The sequence below is a fragment of the Protopterus annectens genome, chromosome 13.part0 (genome assembly GCF_019279795.1).
Source record: "Protopterus annectens isolate FY-2018-M chromosome 13.part0, PAN1.0, whole genome shotgun sequence".
Taxonomy (NCBI): Eukaryota; Metazoa; Chordata; order Ceratodontiformes; family Protopteridae; genus Protopterus; species Protopterus annectens.
The window spans coordinates 507,932,608-507,955,896 of NC_056747.1; the positions used below are offsets into that span (position 1 = coordinate 507,932,608).

Genomic DNA, 23,289 nt, shown 5'->3' on the forward strand with positions numbered 1-23,289 from the left:
GTTGTACTCCAGTGGAAACATAAGCATGGCTGTATGTAAAATCATAGCAATCCTTAAAAATCAGACAACCCATTTACTTGTGCTAAACATTTATCTTTGAAAAAGGTCATTTACAATACATTCTTGTAGCACCTATAACCTTTAACTATGCCTGGGCTGGAACACTGCAGATGAAATGGATAAGTAAATTAATATTAAACGTTGTAGCTCACCGTTTAAAATAGCTGCATTAGTTCCTCCACAAGCAGCCATTTCTACCTTTCCAATGTTTTTGAATGGCAAGTGTCTTGGGCTATTCACCTGTGATAAAATACAACTGACAGTTAAGACTGTGGTTAGTTTAATAAGATCACAGTTCTTACAAGAATTATTATATAAATTCTATTTTATGGTGAGTGTTATCAGTCTGTCTTCTTAAGCTCAGCTGATACCTTCTTGTCTCCCTACTGCATTAGGTCATTCCCACAAATTTCCATCATGTCCCACTTTCACCTCTCAAAGAATAAAATGCAAGCTGCATGGCAGGAACCTGAAACTATTACACAAGAAGTGGAATGATTTTTTGTCAGCACAATACATGTATATATTTCCACAGATATGCCAATAAAAATCTAACTAGTTCACCCTAAGACTACTTACCTGTTGCTAAGGCACCGGATACTCACAGGAGGTAGTTAAGCAGTGCAAAAAATCCAGTGCAAGAATAGCCGGTAAGGTTTTGGTTGTTCAAGCACCCCTTCACTCCCGCATGCAAGTTATATCAATTCTTAGATGCTGGTGGTGACAGCAAACATATCTGCACCATCTCCCAAGATGGTGAGCTTTTGTCTCACTTTATATTATGAACCTTGCAAACAGAACTACTTATAAGGATGATTCATGAAACAAACTTCCATGAAGTTAGTAACACCTTCAATGTTCATGAATAACTGTGCTATAATCAGTAGATGAACACAAGTCATTTTACTGAACCTGATGAAAAATGCATTCCTAATTTCTACATTATTGAAGGAAATCAACAAGCAAGCACATTAATGAATTAGCAGACGAAGGAAAATAATGAAAAAACTAGAAAATTAATTATTCTCATATTTGGGGATCAACCTTGTTAAATACTTCAAAAGCTACAAGTAAGGGCATCTATAGTGTCAGCAACATGCATCAGTAGTTCTCAAAGTTTATGATGTCATTAGTGCTTAACAGGGGAAATGGAGAAAAAAATATGTGCAACTTTGGGGTGTTTTCCTTGTTGCAATTGGAGGAGTCAAAGGCAGACAAGCAGAAGTAGGTGGCAGGTGAGTTTTAAATGAAGAATATCCTAACCCAGGATGGAACAACTCACACAAATAAGAGAGAACCAGTGGAATCCCGGCTATGACAGAGGCACCAGGCACACAATTTCTTGCATTTGGACAAGTATGATTTATTTTTACTGTTAGTGGGTTTCCTGGCCTCCTGCACAACCCAAAGCATGTCTTCAGAAAAGAGGTGCCTAAAATTGATGAAGACACTATCACCCACAGTGTCAGTTGAAGAGTTGACAATTGAGAATGGATAAGAGACTCCTTGTCTTGTGTGTATAGATTCACCAGTGAGTTAACTTGTGGTGACTGCCCCCAGTTAAGTGAAAAAGAAGGGGGAGTCAATACTGTCTGGGCCAAAAGACTGTCATCACCAGCAAAATATTGGGGGACGTCATGTTTGATCTTGAGCAGGAACCTTGGGATGGTGAAGGTGTACAGAAACATCCCCTCCCAAGGAAAGGAGGAGGTGTCCACCTTCCAAGCCAAAGACAAGGTGTCCACCTTTCAAGCCAGAGGACTTGGAACTCTGGAACAGAATAGAGGCACTTGTCTGTTCACAGGAGAAGTAAAAAGATCTACCAAAGAATACCCCATTGATGGACAATGTCCAGAAACACATCTGTGAAGCATCCCTTCATGAGCCTGTGTGCTGGACCTGCTCAGTCTGCCACTACATTCTTTTGTGAAGGAATGTAGACAGCCTTGAGTCACTTGATACAGGACAGCTAGATCCCAGACCTGAACAGCGAGCCTGCAAAGAAGGTAGGACTGTGTCACCCCTTGCTTGTTTACATACCACATCACTGTGGTATTGTCTGTGAAAACTTTCAGGGGTCCTGGAAGAAAGAGAGAATGAAAAGTCTGAAGGGCTAAAAGGAGAGCTCTCATCTCACTGATATTGATGTAATCTGACCTCTGATGGGGAGGCCAGAGACTCTGGACCCTGAGAGAACTAAAGGAAGCTCATCACCTCCCTGTCCAAGGCATCTGAAAAGAGTTTTTGAGATAGGACTGGAGGTTGGAAAGGAAGCCATGGGTTGAGAGAAAGCTAATAAATTCACCACTGAATGTCGAGTTTGAGACAGGGAAGGAATGGAACCAAGAAATCCAGTGGATAACATTGTGTTGAGGTCACATGACGAGTTACCACTAGAGTTCTCTCATATGAAATCGGTCTAGAGGCAGCACAGGAATGGTGGAAGCCATGAACCCTAGAACCCTGAGAAAATCCCTGCCTGTGACTGAAGCCAGAGGAAGAAGGGATTGGAAAAAAGCAATTAATCAGAGAGAGGACCTTGGGTGGAGGCAGGGATACCATCATAATAATGGCATGGATCCTGCAACAAAGAAAAACATGATTCTGCGAGGGAACTAGGACTGATTTTTGAAAGTTTATGGTAAACTCTAGCCCTTGTAACAGGCAAACAGTAAACTGAGGGTCCTGAAGCAGAACCTTAGGGGATGAAAAGCCTGGATGAGCAGGTCATCTAGATAAGGAAATATCCAAATCCCTCTCATCCTGCAAAAGGCAATGACAGGAGGCATTTGGTGAATACCCTTTGGGCAGCAGAGAGGCTAAAGGGCAAAGCACAGAACTGAAAATGCAAGGAAGAAAAGCAAAAATGAAAAAAACTTCCTGAAAATGGGATGTGAAGGTAGGCATCCTTGAGGTTCAGAGACACAAGGAAGGCCTAGGGAAGAAGAAGAGGGAACAGGGTTGAAGAGACAACATTCAAAAGGAGGAGACCTTTAGAAAGGTATTCAGCCAAGAATGGTCCAGAATGGGCCTCCAGGTGCCCTCCCTTCCAGGTCCCAGAACATCCTACAATAAAAAACCTTCCCTTCCTGGGAAGGGGACACAACTTGAATAGCACCCTGGGTCAGAACAGTGTGAAGCACCTCTGGAAAGAAAGAAAGCTGCTTCTGTGAATGTTGTGGGATACCCAGGAAAACACCATGAAATATCCCCAGCAGATGGACAAAACCCCAAGAGTCCTAAGAAGGAAAGAGGAATGAAATGGTCAGCTGCAACCTGGTTTGTCCTGAAAAGGAGGCTTTTGAGAAGTAGGAGTTTGAGTAAACTTAGTTGGAGATATACACCTAGAACACCCTTTTTACCTTTGGGTGGAAGTTGAGAGTGCCTGCAAACAAAAGCAGATTTGGAGGAATAATTCCTCTGGAACTTAGGGATGGGAGAAACAAATATAAGTTTCATTTCTTGCAAGGCCTTGCCTTTGTCCTGCAGGGACTTAAAATGTTCAACAGCAGCATAGCCAAAAAAGATTTTTGTTATCAAGAGTGGCATCCAACAATTTAGCTTTAATGTCATCAGGTAAAGGCTGAAGACAAAGCCAAGAGTAACGTCTTAGAACAGAACCAAATTCAGCAACCCTAGAAGAAGCATCAGCTGCATCTTAACTAAACTTTATAGAGTGTCCAGCCACTTGAGAGGTAGAACCCAACAAGGAAAGGGCTGAAGTCTTCCCTTCAGAATCAGGAAGGTAAAAATTACCTGAGAAGCTTGAGAAAGAAGGGCTGAAACATATGTAGTCATGAGTCTGGCAACTGATAGCCCTAAAAGCCAGAGTGGCAGCAGTATAAACCTTTTTCCCTAGACGTTTCGTGGCTCTATTGTCTTTATCTGAAGGAAGTAGTACAGTAAAAGGCAATGGTTATTCAGAAGAGATAGACATTACAGAAGGGTCAAGCAGGACATTTATACAGAAATTTACATTCATCTGGCACCTTGTAAAATCCATCAGGTTTCTTGGGGGGTTGGAGTCTGAGAATCAAGGGCAACAGAGGATGCTGAAAAAGTATCTAAGAGGGCAGCCAGTACTAGAGGAACAGCAGAAGGTTTGGGAGCTTCCATTTGAATGAGTTCTTAATGCCTCTTCTGAATATTAGAAACCTGAGAACAATCCCAGTATCATACAAGAGATAGTAACCCCAAAACAGAGTTCTTCTAAAGGAGAATCTGGTCTAATAGAATCCTCTTCCTCAGACCCATAGTCCAAAGGAGAAGGGATCTGAGAAGAGTATGCCAAAGGCTCTTCCCCAGAATCCAAATCTTTATCAGAGGACTCTTGCTCCCCGGGTTTCTTAAGCGGAGTAGATGACCAGGGAGGAGCAGGCACAGAGATTCCTTGAGGAGGCTTCAAGGCCATCAAAGCATTAAACAATCCCAGAGTAAAATCCTGCCATTTACTTTGGGGATTTTTAACAACAGGGTAAATATGCTTATTTTTTTTATCCTGCTCAGTCCTTCAGATATAATCGAGGTTCCCCCTCAATGTCTGGAAGAGGACTTTTGTAAAGCCTCAGAGGATATGCGAAAAGTTGGATCCATGTCATCTCTAACAGGATCATGGCACAGGATTCCGAAGCAACAAGCAGGCAATCCTCTGGGCTTTCACCAGCCTTGAGAAAATGTCCAGGAGAAGCTGGACAGCAGCCAAATCAGACATTAGTTTTTTGGCCTTTTTCTTGGCAAATGGCTAACCCTCGGGATAGGAAGACTCTGCCATTGCACCTTGCTCCAACAACTTTAGATGTTGGCTTTCTATGTAAACAGACAAGGAGAAGTGAAGACTACGTAGGGTCTTATGGACAAACGCCTGGCAGACAGAACACTGTGTGGTCGTGAGAAGTACCCAAACAGGACAGAGGCACTGCCAGTGAAGATTTTTATGGGGAATCTGCCTCCCACACTGATATTTTCCCTTTCTGGATGACATGTAAACTCACAAAAAACAAAAGACAAAAAGAAACCTCAATGGGCAGTTATCTGAAACATGGCTTGGTAACAAGCACAGAGGAGCATTCAGACCTACATTCAACCGTGGCATTCCGACTGGCAGCAAAGAAGTTCTGAGATATTTATGTCTGTATGTTACCTTTATGTCCTATGCCTTGTGCAGGGAGCATGTGTGTGACACACATCTATAAATTCTAAAGGCTTTGGTATACTGGTTGGATGTTGGTTTATCTTTAGCAGGAGATCCCTTACATCAGGAATACTGCAACAGTGATATGGAAAGACATCTACTGATGAAAGACTCGTTAGTTTGAAAGCTCGAGTAATTATAAACAAATATATGTTGACTGCATTAACATTTTTTTGCACATTGTAGTTTTATTTTCTTAAGGTTTTTTCTCTGGGTTTCTAATATAAATGGGCTATGCCTAATTAGACTTTCCCAGTTAATGAACCGAATGAAAAATAAATTGTTTACTGTTGTGTTTTATTCAACCCATTTATCTCATCTTCAGGGTATGTAAATGTTTACATGAACAGTGAATTACAAAGTCTGCAATTTTCATTAGAAGAAGGAACTTGCAACATAATGGAAATGTGAAAGGTCTAGTTTGGAAATGCTGAACCAATCATTTAGTTAGATAAACTAAAGAATTTTACTCAACATATATAATAACATCATGGCACAATGGTTAAGGTGTTTACCTTACAGATGCAAGGTGCCGAGTTTGAGTCTCACAAGTGGTAACTGACTAGGTTAAAAATGGCCCAAAAAGGCAATTAGCCTAGTACTAATCTGTGAACCTATGAACAACCTATTTTTTAATTTGGTTATATTTTTTCCATTCCCTTGCTGACCAAAGTGCCATGCTTCCCCATATGCTCTGTAGAAGCATTTATACTCTGGCGGCAAGAACCCTGTGAGTCATTTGTTTCCCTGGGATAACAATCAAGTGTGATGGGAGTGGGATCTCATCACTCTAGGAATCAAGGGTTTAAGCATCAACTCCCTCCCTATAGGCTGCATAGACTCCTGTGAATGCACCTTACAGATGGCATATACGAGAAACCACACATGTAGCATGGTGTCAATAAGGCCCATAAAGCTGTAGGTGCCAGGCCCATAAAGCTGTAGATGCCAGCCAAACTGCCTCTCCCCCAGGATAGGTAGCGAGCTGGCATTGGTTACCCATTCCCATTCTTTCACACTTGGTTCCTTGAGTACCCATATTTTCAATCAAAAATGGGTTGCCTGGGTGGTAGTCAGGCCTTTATCCCTCTGTACTATTAAATCAATTATATTCATTTCTACATTTTAAGCAGGAGTCTGTATAATCAATTATATACAAAGACAACTTGTGATTAAGCCCAAATGTCCTAAATCCAAATCAAATTATACTATGGACATCAGCAATATACTACGGACATCAGCAAAAACAAAGTCACTTATCTAACCTCTCAATCAGCACCAAGAGTAGAGCTGCTTGATCATTCAAGGTAAAAAAAAAAAAAAAAAAAAAAAAAGAAAAATCTAAGCTGACTGCAAATTAATTAGTTGCTTATTGGCAAAATAGAAAGAAATTGTAGCCATGTTCTTTTCTTTGTGTGCTATATGGCAATTGCAAAGAATAACACTGCTGTATGATTCTCTGTGTTGCATCACAATGTGAACAATACAGAATATGTACTACAAAATAAAACACATGGAAAAAGCAAAGCATCAATAACCATAAATTCTGTAAAGCAAATTACCCAATCTGGTACTGCATACTAATGACAGAAAACTGATAAAAAAGATGTTACACACTTGCAATTATAGCTCTATACATGCACTCAAGGAGGACCAGAGTGAAAGATCTATCAACTTCTCTTGCCTAGTGAGGTTATTTACTACTACTGCATTGGTTCAAAAACAGAAATGCCCAACTGGCTTCATAGTCCGAACTGAATACTACTGTACAACGTACGACACTGTCAAAAAAAGGCAGTAGGGAAAAATAGAGAATGTTGCTAAAACTGAAAACGACAGGTGAGCAGCAGGTATGTGAATATCTGAAAATGCATAAAAGTAAGTTTCTGACTATGGCAAGCTGTGCTGAGCTTGGAAGACATCCTGCACCAGATCCACAGCACATATATATATATATATATATATACACACAATTAAAAAAAAAAAAAAAAAGTAAAAAGTCAACAAATGCCCATTTCCTTTTTTCTACAAGTGTCTGATGGCACCATTATTAATTAAATCCTGTGTCACTTATATAGTACAATCAGGATTATTGCATATAAATTATTTATTTTGCTTTTGTTTACGGGATCTGACCAACTAGGGTTAGTCAAAAAATCCTTTTCAGCAGAGGCCCTGGGAGAAAAGCTCCACATTTTACAAACCTTCAGTAACACACAAGCAGACTAAGTTACATAACATTTACACGTACATTTGCTTTTTAGAGTACATTCACATGAAAATAGAGGCAACCATTACAGTATAAAGGATACTTATGCATTAGATGTTGAACACTGAGCATTTGAAGATATTAGTTTGTCAAACAGATCATGTGATCAGTGCTTAGAAATTTAAAGAAATGGAGGGGAGGGGAGGAACTAGCTACACAGAAAATGTTAACATAGTTAAGAGGTGGAGTATAAAGTAGGTTCATATACAATTATATATATATATATATATATATATATATATATATATATATATGAATCATAAGGTTTGTAAGTATAGAGGTAAGAGCTGAGCAGCACCACAAAACAATGTATATAACTGGGAGATGCTACTAAGACTACTTGGGTATTGGTGAAGACTGGTTGTGGGGCATAGGATTCTGAATGAAGAGAGATGGTTTGACAATATGGCAAGCTGAAGGTAACAGTGACATTTATCCTGGAGATGTACAGGAGCAGATCCACTGTTCTGAAAAGTAGTTTTAGTTGTGTTTTAAGTGAGTCTGCATTCTGAATGGGTTTCATTGGTAGTCTGATGTAGTACCATAGTTTAGCTATACTGTTAGAATACAGAGATTCGCCTACTGTATTAGATGATTTGGTTACAGTGATTTTTGCTCTAGAACAAAATATTTCTCCCCAGTAGAATTTTATATCAAATTGCTAAGGGCTGGGCAACTTTATAGCTTACAGAGAAGTCTGTATTGTTGTCAGCTTAGAAAGAAACAAGTGATTTGGGATCTCTAGTTTAATTCTCTTTGGGGTAGGCATTGTTGCGTTCTACTGTTACAGTTTACTGTAAATGTGTCCACTTTTATTATAGCACTGCTCAAGTCTGGACAGTTCTGAGACCTGAAAATCAGTAAAGATTGGCGGCAGTAAGAAAGTAGAGGATATATGTCCCCCTGGCTATGTAAAGTGAGGCAGGTTTTTACGCTGTATAATGTACCTAGTTTTTGATGATTTTTTTTTTAACCATTTGTGATACACGATGGTCGAATGTTGTATCCTGCTTCAGTGTTTATGTTCACAGCATAACCGCTTCAAACACTAACAAACTGTGCACACTAGTCAGATGGAAGTTTATTATGAGCATTCTCTGTGCACAATAGTCAAGAAGAAGTTTATTCAGAGCATTCTCCAAACTCTCTATAGTGATGTCTGTCAAACACTCATTAAATGAAACTTAAGAAACTTTGTGACTGACATCTTGCCAACATACAAAGCAATGCAAGAGGATATGGACGTCCGTAGAATATTTAGAGTCACAGATGATGTGCTACGTATAAATCTGCCATTATGTAATTGTATCAATTCACACACTATGTACTAACAATGCCTTCAAATTAACATGCAAATTTTAAACCAATGCAGGCTATTTTTTAGGGTTCCTATCACGTAGTCGAACTTTTACAAGTTCGAACCTCATATGGTCGAGACCATAAGTTCGAATTTGTAAAAGTTCGAGCGTTTCAATGGAAATCTCCATAAGGGGTGGGAGGTTGGCGTAATGTTTAAGGTGCTTACCTTGGAAACATAAGGTGCAGGGTTTGATTCTGACATGGGGTAATTGGCTAGGCTTAAAATGGCCCATAAGGGCAGTTAGCCTAGTACTAACCTATGAGCAAAGGTTTCCATTTTGTTCAATGGGGTGCAATCTTGGAGTTGGCATATTTAAATAGTGTGGGGGGCCCCATATGGGGGGTGCAGGGGGGCTTGCCCCCCCTGCTTAAAACAGTTTATTTTGTTTACCTTTTTTTTTTTTTATTCATAGTCGAAGTTTTGTAACTTCGAACATAATGGTTCGAACATCACGTGTTCGATGTTATAAGACTTCGACTATGTGATATAGACCCTACTTTCTATGCTTAGTTGGCAAGATGATGCAAATAAAATGTATACCTAGATTTACACAACATATAATGCATTGTTTTGAAACTACAATTTAGAACAGGATGAAGTGATATAAGCAAAGTGCATGTGAATTTGTGTATTTTAATAAACTGCAAGTACTTAATATATACACATGCCACTTTTGTGGAAAAAAAACAATGTGTACACAAAAAGTACAGTTTTGTACCTACCATATAAATGTAGATGTTCGAGTGTATACACTGCTGCAGTCATTACACTTGGGTTATCCTGCCGTCAGGTGGTTCCCCAGTCGGCCCGAGTTACAAAATCTTGATCCGGCGTCGGTTGCTGTCGCTTCCTCCCTGACGTCAGTGCGACAGGGGTATACAAGATGCAGCCAACGCCATTTTCTTCAGTTTTTCTTGCCCCAGATGTCAGGTGCCTCTAAATAGATAGGCAGTTCCAATTGCTAATAAAACATACATAAGAAAAGCAAAAAACAACTTACAGCTACCAGAAAATACTCCCCATAGGTAGTAAGGGTAGAAGACATAGGTACGTACCAGCCAGTAAGAGGGGAAGGAGGGAGGGTAACCTGGACTGCAGCAGTGTATACACTCTAACATCTACATTTATGGTAGGTACAAAACTGTACTATGTTCATCGTGTTACACTGCTGCAGTCATTACACTTGGGTAGAATACCAAAGCTGAGGAAGGGTGGCTGGTTCTATAAGGCATTAGGGGTGGCTATAAGGTCCTGTAGCACAGCAGTGGCGAAGCCAGCTCTGGATTTAGAGTATAGAGGCAGATGGTAATGCTTGGTGAAGGTATGTACAGAACTCCAAGTTGCTGCTTCCAAAATATCCTTGGTAAGTACTCCTCTGAGGTAGGCAGTTGAAGTGGCAGTTGAAGTGGCTGTTGCCCTGGTGGAGTGAAATCTAATGCGGCTAGGTACAGGTTTTCCATGGTATGTGTAGCAGAAATGTATGCAGTGACCTATCCATTTTGAAATAGTCTGTTTTGAAAAGGCTTTTCCCTGTGCTCCTGCAGCATATGCTACCAGTAATTGTTCAGATTTTCTGAAAACTTTGGTTTTATCCAAGTAGAAGAGTAACTGCCTGTGAATGTCCTTTATTCTGTGGTTTAGGATAAAAAGTTGGTAGGTGAATAGTTTGGTTTAGAGCCACACTGGATACCACCTTTGGCATGAAAGTAGGGTTAGTTCTTAAAGACACCCTGTCCTGGTGGAAAAATGAGGAAGGGTTCCACTTCCATTAGTGCCCGTAATTCTGAAACTCTTCGTGCTGATGTTATTGCCAGGAGCAGAGCAGTTTTCCAAGAGATACATTTCAATTCTGCTGTGTTGGCTGGCTCAAAAGGCGGAAAAGTTAGCTTCTCCAAAACAAAGTTGAGGTCCCAAGTTGGAGTAGGTGCTCTAACAGGGCGGTCTTATGTTTTTAGCCCCTCTGAGGTACTGTTTTAACAGAGGATTAGAGAAAATTGGTGGATCCGTGTTGTAATGAGCAGAGATGGCTGAGGCATGGATCTTGATGGATGAAAGAGAGAGCCCTTTGTCCAGCATCTCAGTTAAGTATTGTAGTATCTGAGGAATGTTTGGGACAAGAGGGTCAAGGCTGTGAGCTTGGTTCCAGGCACAGAATCTCTTCCATTTATCCGAATAGGCTTTCCTGGTACTAGGCCTTCTGGCCTCCAGAATGATATCCATAACAGCTTTGGAGAGAGGCATTGCTTGCTTGACTAAGGAATCTTCCATGCAGCTAGGTTTAAGGTCTTTAGCTGGCTGTGTAGTATTTGTCTGTTGTGCCGAGTCAGTAGATGTGGGCTTTGAGGCAAAATCTAGGGTGGTTCTTGTGATAAGCTCCTTAGGACTGGGTACCAGTGCTGGTGTGGCCAGTCTGGTGCAATCAGGATCATCTTTGGCTCTTCCTGCCTGGCTTTTATGAGTACCTTTGGCAGGAGAGGTAGTTGTGGGAAAGCATATACTTATAGGTTCTCCCAGCTGAATGAGAGGGCATCCACTTTCCATGCTTGTGGATGGTAACTCCTTGTGCAGACTTTTTGTAGCTGGCAGTTTATTGGGGATGCAAACAGATCTATGTCCGGTCTCCACCATTTCTGTGTTATCATTCTGAATATTTGTGGATTCAACTCCCATTCGTGGGGATCCATGAGGTTTCTGCTTAAGTCGTCTGCCAGTGCGTTTTTGTCTCCTGGCAGGAATTGTGCTTGCAGATGAACTTGAAGGTTTATAGCTGTGTTCCATAAGGTCATAGCTTGTCTGCATAGGGGGTAGGAGTGAGTGCCCCCTTGCTTGTTTATGTACCACATAACTGTGGTGTTGTCTGTCTTTAGTAGTAGTTGTCCTGGATGCAGCAGGTCCTTGAAGGCTATAAGCGCATTCTGTACAGCTAGCATCTCTTTTTGATTGATGTGAAGATGCCTTTGCTCTGCGGGCCACGTGCCCTGAATACATTTGCCTGTCATGTGTGCTCCCCAGGCGTAATCCGATGCATCTGTTGTCAGTGTTTGCCTGGCTGTGGGTAGTGTAAAAGGCTGTCCCTTGTTGAGGTGACAAGCTTGAGCACACCAATGAAACTCCTGTTGAAGGCAAGGGATTAGTGGTATAACTGTTTCCAAACTTTGACAGTGTTGAGACCATACATTCTTTAGGTACCATTGTAGTTTCCTCATATGCCGTCTGGCATATGGAATTAGTAGTATGCAAGATGCCATGTAACCCAAGGCCTGCAGAATTTCTCTTGCAGGGAGTTGGGTCTTTGTTGCCATCAATTGAAAGTATCGAGTCAGTTGTCCTTGTTTGTCTGGCGTGAGATAAGCCATCTGGGCCGTTGTGTTCAAGCTGGCACCCAGGAATATAATCTCTTGTGAGAGCACTACTTTTGATTTCTTTTCGTTTACTGTGTACCCCAGGCAACTTAACTGTTTTACAAACGCCAGATGCTTTAGAAGAATGTCCTTGCTCTCTGCTTGAATCAGGCAGTCGTCCAGGTACGGATAAATTTGAATTCCTTTCTGTCTGCAAAATGCAATTACTGGTGCCAGGCACTTTGTGAAGACCCTGGGCACAGTAGATAAGCCAAAGGGCAGTGCAGAGAATTGGTAGTGCATTCAACCCGCTATGAACCTGAGGTATCTTCTGCAGTTTTGTCTGATAGGGACATGCAGGTATGCCTCTGAGGGCCAAAGTCACGAGCCAAGCTTTCTTGCCTAGCAGGGGAAGAAGCTGCTGTAATGTCAACATTTTGAATTTCAGAACATCCAGGTAAGTGTTTAGAGATGAAAGATCCAGAATGGGCCTCCAGGCTTTGTCCTTTCTGGGTACCAGAAAGAGTCTTGAGTAAAATCCTTGTCCTTGCTCCTGAGATGGTACCTTTGGAATAGCTCTCATAATCCATGAGTGCTGTAATTTATTTTTGAGCCTCTGCCCATTGATTTGGTGGCAGATTTGGCATTCCTTTTAACCTTGGCAGAGTGTGAAAGTGGAACCTGTAACCTTGAAATACAATGTTGAGAACCCATTTGTCTTTGGTGATCACTTGCCAATTGTGGTAGAAGAGTGCCAGTTTTCCTCCCAAGGGGGCTGCCAATAAGGATTTTGGCAGCTGTAGTGGGAAGTCGTTGGAGCTCGTCTTCCCCTTCTTTCTGGCCTGATGCAACCCATTGTCGAGGCCTGTAAGTCCCTTGTGTTTGACCTCTACCTCTTGGACGTCTGTATCTTCCCCTTTGAGGTCTGACTAATTGGAAAGGACCAATTCTTAGTTGGCTAGTTTCTGCTAAATCTAGGAGGCTGAACCTGTAAGAAATCCTTCACCATTTGCATAGATTTTGCCTTATCCTCCATTTTCTTTAGTACCTCTTCTGCCTTAACTCCAAATAACACATCCTGCTGTAAAGGCGCATCCAATAATTTTGCTTTAACATGATTTGGTAATGTATGTTCTTTTAACAAAGCATGTCTTCTAATGACAGAGCCTGTAACTGCTGCTCTGCAGGAGGCCTTTAGAGAATCAAAACCACATTGCAAAGTATGCTTTCCCATTTGTTCAGCTGCATGCAATAAATCCTGCATTTCTTTAAAATTAGGAGGATCCGATTCTGGAAGCATTTTTTGTTTTAACTGAGACAGTAAAAATTGCTGATATTTTAGCATGTGAAACTGGCAATTTAAGGCTCTTATTGCTAAAGCTGCAGACATATATACTTTCTTTCCCCATCTGTCTAATGCTCTGGAATCTCTGTCAGAGGGAACTGGATTCTTGGCTGATGAGGCCTTAACTCCTTTGGGTCCCTGAGAAATAGTTTCAGGGTCAGCTACAGGGTTTTTATACAGAAATTTATGTGAGTCAGGGACTCTGTAGTATCTGTCAGGTTTAACAGGGGCTGGAGGTAAGGAATCAGGATTTAAGCTGGATTCAGTATACACATCATCCACAATATCTAACACTGGCGGAATAGCAAGGGGTCTGTGTTGAGGTAATAAAAGGAAGTCTCTGAGCCTTTTCTTGGAATCTGAATAATCCTGGCCTTCCCAGTGGAAATGCTCCCTCATGGTATGCAGGGTTTCCCCAAAGGAGTAGTCCTCAGGTGGAGAGGCTGATGGAATAGATTCCTCAGCATCAGAATCCTCATAAGGGGGTAAGGAGTATCCTAGGTCTGAGGATGAATCAGAAGAGATGGACATCTGGTCGGATGAGTCGCAGTCTGCATCCTGTTTAGGCCTTTTATCAGGAGGGGGATGGGACCCCCTGATCAGAGTGATTAGGTCTTCGGCCATTTTGAGCATTTGTTTCTTAGGCATGCAGGCCTGTCCTGGAGAATGCTGTATTTGTTTCTTTGACTTTAAAGGAGGCTTAGACTTAGCTGAGGGTTTAATGCTTACCTGAGTAGGTCTGAAGACATCCTCTGTAGCTGTGGCTTGCTCAGCTACTCCGGATCCCTCTGAAAGGTTAGTCTCGGTAGGCTGAAGAACTTGTGCGTCCGAAGGCCCAACCATCTCCACGTGGGAGTCAGATGCAGCTTGTGGTTCTAGAGAAGCGGTTATCAGGGGCTGCGAAGGTGCCTCGCTGAAAACGGGAGAACCGGCGACTGGCCTAGAAGAGGCTTCGTCGTCAGTTTTGGGCCTTGGATGCCTATCCTTGTCTTTGCGCTTTTTGTGTATTCCGGTCGGAAGCTCCGACGGCATGGTATAGTTGAATTTTCTACCAAAATAATGTCGGGCAAAATCAAACCGACGTTTAATAGTGCGCTTGTTAAACCTAGCACAAAACCGACAACCAGTGACGTCGTGGTCAGGGCCTAGGCATGGGATACAATAGGAATGAAAATCCTTATGAGGTATTTGCTTCCCACAAGAAATACAGTTATTAACTTTTACTGACATCGGTCTGAGGCAAGAAAAAGTTTCCCCAAGGGGGTACTTAGCATTGTAGAAGACTTTGGTTCTGGATTCAGAATGAAAATCTCAGGAGACAGCCGACCGGCACTTGCGAACTGCTTTTGCTTCGGGCACCGCGTGGCAAGAAAGACCGAAGAAAATGGCGTCGGCTGCATCTTATATACCCCTGTCGCACTGACTTCAGGGAGGAAGCGAAAGCAACCGACGCCGGACCAAGACTTTGGAACTCGGGCCGACTGGGGAACCGCCTGACGGCAGGATAACCCAAGTGTAATGACTGCAGCAGTGTAATACGATGAACATCTGTATGTAAGCAATATATTTAATTTTGACTTCTGAATTAATTCATCAGAGAATAAGCCTGAACTGAAATGCAGACTTTTTCTTTATTACAGAAAACTGCAGCTAAATAAAAGAAAAAATACTGCAAAAAGTATGCAACCTGCAAAATAAACACGGTGTAGTCAATAAACAATGTAAGGGTGGTATAAGAGGGGATTTACTCATACCAGGTTTGAACTTTTGTTTTGAAGGCTTTGACCCCATGAACAGTAAGACTAGGCATTTGTAAATTCCAGTGAAACTACACCCCAACACAGAACGCTGATCTAATTTACCATGGGTAAAGCACATTAGTCCCATGGTCATCAGCACTCAGTCATAAGCAATTCAAAACCATGACACAAATACTAATAAATGTTCAAGAAGATTGTAATTTTACATCTCAGACTTAACAACTCTTCCCAAAACTGTGAATATGATTTAATTCAAACCATGGGTAAACTTTCCAGAGTGCAGGACTCCACCCTTCTTTTTAGACGGTACATCACTGATCAGTACCCATTAAAAGTTACATTCAGAATTCACCACAATCAAGTGGAGCTGTTTAACAATTCAACCAAAGTCAGAATCTACTGCATTTGTGAGACAACTCCAGAGTAAAACTGCGATCCTGAGTTTTATTTAAGGTTGATCTGTGAGCTGTCTTCCTTTCATGGTGACCTGGTGACTAAGCAATGCATCTGATGCAGTCAGTTACAATACCAGAAGTGAGCACTGCATGCGCAATGCCAAGAAAAAAATAAAGGAAACCGGATAGTGGTTGGCCTATGTTGACTGGATGATGGTTCTGCCAACAATGCCAATATAAATTCCAGACCTAGTTCTGGCTACACAGACACCAAAGTAACAACTAGCAAATTTATATCCCCTGAAAAGTCCAGCCCTTGAGGGAATCAATGGCATTTTAACCTAATAAGGTGGTCTGGTGGAATGGAAAGCTAATTGGCAAATAAAACAAATAAAGAAAAAAAAAATCAAGTGTCTGTTCTAAGGGGAGAGCAGGGTGCTTTGGTCTTATTAACTGTATGCGCAGTCATTTAGAATGTTTTGGAAGGCAGTGGAAATAAGCCCACATTTTTGAAAATCCAAGTAAAACCAAGGTTCTCACTCTCTCTGGATCGAATGTTTTCTTTCATATTACACTCAATTTAAGAAAAAAAAATTCTGCAAAAGCCCCACAAAGTATAGTTGTACAGGTGTACACAGCTTCTCATGACAACTGGCTCACTTCAACTCATTGCCACACTGTATACTGGCATAAGATCTTTTTCATTATAAATAACTGCAGGAGAATATATTATACGAAGCTCAAAAAGCAAAGAACAGGCGGAACTCCATGTCCGCAATAAAATACACTTTATTAATATGGAATTAAAAAGCATATAGAGGCATTTAGTAGGCAAGGCAAACTGGTTTCGACCAAAAAGCCTTCTTCAGTGCCAAAAGTCCAGGAGAAAAAAAAAAAATAACCTAATCTAATAATTTAACTCTGCTCTTTCTTATTTAATAATTTGTGCCACCCCAACTTATTCAGCCGTTTGAAACAAATACGATCAATAGCAGTAAAATCTGAATGAAGCAGCAGGATCCTTAAGGGTATATGCTTATATGAAGCACTAGATGTACGACAATTCCCAATATCACTAAAGTGTTCAAAGATGCAAATTTTAAATTGCCTGGAAGTTTGTCCTACATAAAAAGCAAAGCAACTACATTTAACTAAACATACAACCCATTCAGATACATAGGTATTCATACAATGAATGCCAAAACACGAGATGTATTAGGAGATGAAAATTGTTTTACTTTCATAAACTGATAAGCTGAGCAATGTCCACAAGGAAAACTGCCCATCAACTGCATCCCTGCAATAGAATGTTGCACAACTGAATCAGAAACAAAACCTTTTTTTTTTTAAATGGTTCAAATAATTACCAACAGTTTTCCTCCATCTAAAAGAAAATGCACAATGTGTAGGTCACAATTTTGCTAACTTATTACCCGCCAAAAGTATCCTCAAATGTTTATCAATTAAATTACAAAAAGCTGTAAAGTTGTGTCCAAAGATGGTAATCGTACGTATTGAAGCATCCTGCTTCTTTTTGTTCCATAATGTAATCGTGAGGATCTATCCATGGAACTAGCAAAATTATGTCCATGATGGATATCAGCCAATGTATAACCTCTAGCCCAAAATCTTGCTGTCTTTCTACATTATGTTTATCCAACTCCTCAGTTGAGGAATGGATTCTCTTAACCCTTAAAATTTGAGACTTAGGGATGCTCTTAATTATATGGGGTGGATGACAACTCGTAGCACTTAAAAGGGAGTTATAATAAAACTCCTTCCAGAACAAAAGAGGTAGACAATGTGCCATCAACTAGTTTAGCCAACTTAACATCAAAAAGAGAACTGACTCAAATAATAATTTAAACTGAATTGTGGCCCCCATTTATCATTCAAATATTGTACACATTCTTGAAGATAGGTAATACCAGATTTCCATATCATCCAACAGTCATCAAGATAATGGAGCTATATGCCTATTTCTTCTAAATAAATGTTATGACTAACATCATGAGTCAACTGTTCTTCTAAATACCCCATAAAAGATCTGCATAAATAGGCGCAAAGGATGCTCCCATAGCTGTGCCTTTTAATGGCAAAGAGCAATCACCATGGAAGTAACACACACATGCTGTGCTAAAGAAACTAGAAAAGTGTTAAACCTAGGGCTATATAGAGGAATATATAGTCTACACAAATTCAAATACCTCATTCTCCAAAGCTTTATCAGATGTAGCATATCTGCATGGTAAGTGACCATTTTCAACTTAAAACTCAAGTTCTATAGTAACAGAAGTTTATTCCCCAATACAATGCAGCAAAATTAAAATAAGCATGCATACAATGTATTGTATGCAAAGGATGCAACTAGGTTGTCATCAGAAGCACAGTTAAGAAGCACTTTACAAAGGCCATCAACTCAAAGAACACAAGCATGTAGATGTACTACCTGTACTTACCTGTGTGGTTTCTGTAACGACTGAAAGCTGCAGATACTCAGAGTTTCCCCATCCAAAGAGTTCTCCATCACTGGACACAGCCAGACAACAGTCTCCATAGGTAGCCATCTGAACTATATTCACTCCTGCAATATCCCCAGCTAGTTTTGTTGGTGTGCTTGTCATGTTGTGATGACCAAGACCTGGAAGACTAAAAGAAACTCTAGCCAGGTGGACAATGGCAAGGATGAACAGTTTTTACACACGTCTGCAAACTGAGGACTAATTTTAAAAACACTGTTAAAACGCAGTAATAAACTAGGGATTCTTTCTTCATTTAATGATGGTTTAAAGTCATGTACTCTGACCTCAAGAGTACAGCTAGTAGATATAAAAATACTAAATGAACCACAAAGTCTTAGCTACTTAACATTTTTATATACAACACTAATAAATTATTATGCAAAAATGCTCCTCAGAATAGTCAATTTTTGACTTGTAAGACAACTTAAAGCTTATACTGAATGGTTTAACATAAAAAAATGTAATTAAAACAAATTACCCACAGCAGCAATGAACTGGCAAAAGCCTGGTTTGGTCATCATCTGTAAAAAAAACTTATAATAAGCTGAGGGACTAGGAAACTTGAACAGGATTCACTTGGCCTGCTGTTGTTGTTTTTACATGTTTAACAATATAGTGATATTCTGTGCTACACATCCATCAGAATTACACAAGTGTTTCTCATATCTTGTTATACAACACAATTATCAAGATGGGACTGCCATACGGATACAATTTATTCTTCAATTTGCCTGTTTGGTTCTCACAAAACAATGTGTCCCTATAATATGGTGGACTTACATTTTCTTCTATAGAAAGCAGACTGACTGCTAAGTATTTAGTGCTGTAGCTCCTTAGGCAATTTCTAGACCCTCTTCTGACATACTTGATTAGGTGTCAAAGTTGCCAGGAAAATCTACCAGTTCTACTCACTCAGCTGTGACTAAAGGGTTGCCACTTCAAGGCAGAGGAATAAAAATTAATTCAGTATCCCTTATTGCCCTTAATTTTCTTTAGTTACGCACACAAAAGCAGCACTGGACTTGCCAAAAATGAGAATACTCATCATTTTATGTAGTGGTGCAATATAACTCACCCCTGCTCTTCAGAGCAGTATTTCTCCAACTGTTAGAAAAGTTGTTTACCTTAGCTTTTACTTGTGGTTTGTAATAGGTTACTGATGCTTTACTAACCTCAGCAAGTCAAAATGGCTGGCAATGGTCAACAGTCAGAACTAAATACAATTTGTCATCTCCCTTTTGTTATATTGGCTGAAACAAAGTGAAATTTAAATAAAATCTGGTGGAACCTTCGTGGCCTGTGGCATGTAAAAATGAGAGATGAAGAAATGTAAAGGTACTGAGGGATTTCTGGGCTGCCAACTAGCTGGCAAAGGGATAGGCATTTAACTTGTTGACTTATACTCACTCATTTCATATTCCCTAACAGGTATTCTTTACAGAAAATCCCACCAAGTGCAAATTCTATTCATGTGCAGGCTGTGATAGTACTGTATGTGGTCTTTTTTTCTCTTTCCTGTACTGGTGTGATTGAGAAGCTGATAAATAAAAGTCCAGTGTGTGTGTGTGTGTGTGTGTGTGTGTGTGTGTGTGTGTGTGTGTGTGTGTGTGTGTGGGGTGGGGGTTACTCCCACACTGGGGATGCAGAGAGCTTGCACACTGCAAAAATGCTTTTAATGAATTTAATCAAGTAGATGGTTCACTTAGTCGGTTGTTTTTGACTGGCCGAATCTTTGCTGACATGTTATATTTAGGTTATATAACAGAAATGAAAAACACAACTCGCTTCAACAATTGATTAAACAGCTGCTGTCATTCTAGGGGCATCCAAAATGTCTGCCTGGGATGAGATGCTAGATAGTCCAACTTGCAGGGCTAAGGATGGCCTACACATCAGATTTCAATGTTTCCGCACACTGGCTAAAGCCTTTGCTGCCTCCCTAGTGCCTCTTTTTGGTGGACATTTCACTACAGTCCCAAAAAAGTCCAAGAACTCAATTGCCTGATTTCGATGCACTCCTGTATTTGGAAAGCATCCACGCCTGTGTAATTACTGAACCTTAGTTAAAATTTAAAGAGATTGCTCCCTCTACATCAGGGTTTTGTACTTTTTATATCTTCAGACTCAATGACAACTGCAATGGAGTCTTTATATTCGTTAAGCAACATACTGCCTCCAGGAAGGTCCCTAGGGACTCTCAAACTGAACGCAATGAACTACAGATCACTCCACACAGGATTAATTATTGTCCATTGCCCTAAATAAACTATACAGCTATAAATAAACAAAACTATAAAACCAAAGAAAATACTCCTTAAAAATTTAGTAGATCCAAACCCTTTCTTCTCAAAGATATTAAAAGCACTAGAAAAAAAAAAAAGCAGCTTATGAACTTAGGCTAGGTTCTGAAGCCAAGATAAATATAAATCCTTTAGCTAGGTTAGAAAACTAAAAAAAAAAAAAACAATATCCGACATTGCTCTGAACTCATTCATAATGATGTCTCCTATTCTGATTCGGACACTGCTAATATCCTTAACAAAAATAAAATAATGCCGACTTTCACATCAAAGACTTGTATTCAAAGCCCCGACATACATGAACCCCTTACTCCGCCAATTACTTCTAAAGATCACTTACTGAAAGCGCTGAACAAAAGCACTTCCTCTATGGGACCTGAAAACATACCTAGTTGCTTAATTAGTGTTAAACATGCCCTTGTAGACACACTTTTCCTAAGTTTAACTACTGGTTTTGGATAAGTGGAGCACTGCAATGGTAATGCCCTATCATAAGAGTGGCCTTAAAATCGACCTGGGTAATTGCAAACCTATCAGCCTTACAAGCCACAGACAGCTAAGCCTTGACATGTATTACTACTGACTTCATAATCTGTAATATCAAGAATCTTATTAGACTTGATTCTGCATATTTTAACTTTATAAACAATAGATCCTGTAAATTTAACTTGGTAAACTTCTTCAAAAACGTTACATAGTCTGTAGATGGTGGTCCTGCAGTGCATGCAGTGAATCCTAGCCTTCAACACCATTCCCCATGCTGGCATCATACAAAAAATAAATGCTTTAAAAATCCATCCATTTGTGATAAGATGGACAGCAAACTGGCTGAAGGACAGAACATGCAGTGTGAGCTGCAGGTGCCTCCTCAGTAAGTAGGAAAGTGACCAGTGGTGATCATGTGATCAAATACAATGCCTGCTTTGAGATGTATCTCACTAAACATATCAATTAGAAAGACCCTACAGGTTCCTAATCAAAAGTATCACAGGCTTAAAGTCTATGAGCTACTGAGAGAGTCTGGAAGCTCAATCCCTTTTTTCAGTGTCGTATACATTTTTGGAGGGTTGATCTCTGTCCTGCTTACAACGCCATTAGAGACCAGATCGTCCTGGACATTCCGCATCCTTGCAAATCAACAGTAGAACCAGGGACCTAAATCTTCACCAATATATAACACAGTGGAGGGACATGTTTATAACCCAGTGCCTACCAAAACTCTAGAATAAGTTTCCCATGCATGTTAAGGAGTGTGACTATCTTCCCTTAAGCAGAACCTACAGGACTGGGTGGCTATCCACAAATTTTCTCTCGGACAGACAAATATTACCCCCTCCTGGAGAAAGGAGGTTTGGCCTGATGGAGTGTACTGGTAAAGTGTTATTGGTCATAAGGCTCTGGCTGTGGAATATCTATGAATCTGTGGAAGGTGAATATGTCCTTTGTAAAAGGCTTTCAACACCTTTTCACACAAGGCCCAGCAAGCTGGTCTGAGTGGAAATAGTTAAAATGTGAGACATGAAAACAGGAAATACCAAACAGAACTTCATTCTGTAGACAGCTGTGTAACCAGCAAGATGGCAAGTGCTGGGCCAGACCTCAATTACTTATCAAACACAATGTTGATGACCAAAAACTCATGTCATCATGCAAGAGATCCCAATATGTGCAACAGTCTGATGAGGATTAAAACAAGGATAAGCATTTGTAGTCGAGTACAATTCTAGATATGGGAAGTAATTGCCAATTTAAAGGTCTTCAATTAAGAAAATACTCTTCAGAAATATTTTAAAATATCAAATACTGCATCATAAAAAATGCATCATTAGCATGAGCTCCAATTCACATGGAGAAATGTTTCAGATTTTCAGTTGCATCTCAATTGTGTCTTGTATGATACATTTTACATCTGCTAAGGAAATGAGTTCTGTAAGTAAATGCCAATTATACAATGAATGGCAAGAAACACAAAAATATTAAGATTATGCTACATGTTAAATTAAAATGAAATACAAGCTTTTTTTTATACAAAGCCCATATTATTATATTCAAATTCCGAGGTTTTGCTTTACAATTTATTGTGCAATGTCTTGGCAAATGCTTTCAGTATGCTGACATGTCCAGTTTTGCTTCAGCAGAATGAAATACAGCCCTTTCACATATAAAACTATGCATTAACAATGCACTTCCCGTGGTCACTTTCAAAACATTTATGTAGCACGACTTATTCATCTCAGCAAAATAAGCTGCATAATGGTTTGTTCAAAAATGTGCGTCAGCTGTCCTAATCAGATGCATCTTAGCTAAGCTCCCATATATATATATACATATATATATATATATATATATATAGATATAGATATCTATATAAGCACAACTGTACATGCCTCATAGGGACACAGATGCAATATGGAAAAGTAACGCCAACTTTCAAACATATAAAAGAGGGAAGACAAATACAAAAAATAACAGCTAAGGAGAACTAAGCAGCTACTCCATTTGAGCACATCTGACAAAGTACTGCCTTCCAAGGAATTTGTTTTGCAAATTTTCATAATCATATCAATAATGAAGTAGAGAGAAACTGTGAGGATTAGATTCTTGTGAATTCCATATATACTGTGAATTTCTAGGTTTAAATCATGCTACTCTCCTTTCCCCAAAACAAACAACTTCTACAGAAGTAAAATCATCAATATCTTCAACAGTATCACAACGGTCATTAAATGACTTTTCTTCCCTCGTG

The 23,289-nt window shown here is 40.0% G+C and overlaps 1 protein-coding gene across 1 annotated transcript in view; it reads right to left on the reverse strand.

The window, feature by feature from the left end:
- Positions 1-23,289, reverse strand: part of RCC1L (RCC1 like) — a 96,275-nt gene that overhangs the window by 30,165 nt on the left and 42,821 nt on the right. Inside the window, exons 4-5 of the mRNA XM_044054132.1 lie at positions 18,181-18,362; positions 213-300 (exon numbers count right to left, since the gene is read on the reverse strand). Coding sequence (XP_043910067.1) covers positions 213-300; positions 18,181-18,362 — 270 coding nt within the window. The remainder of the gene's footprint in view (positions 1-212; positions 301-18,180; positions 18,363-23,289) is intronic.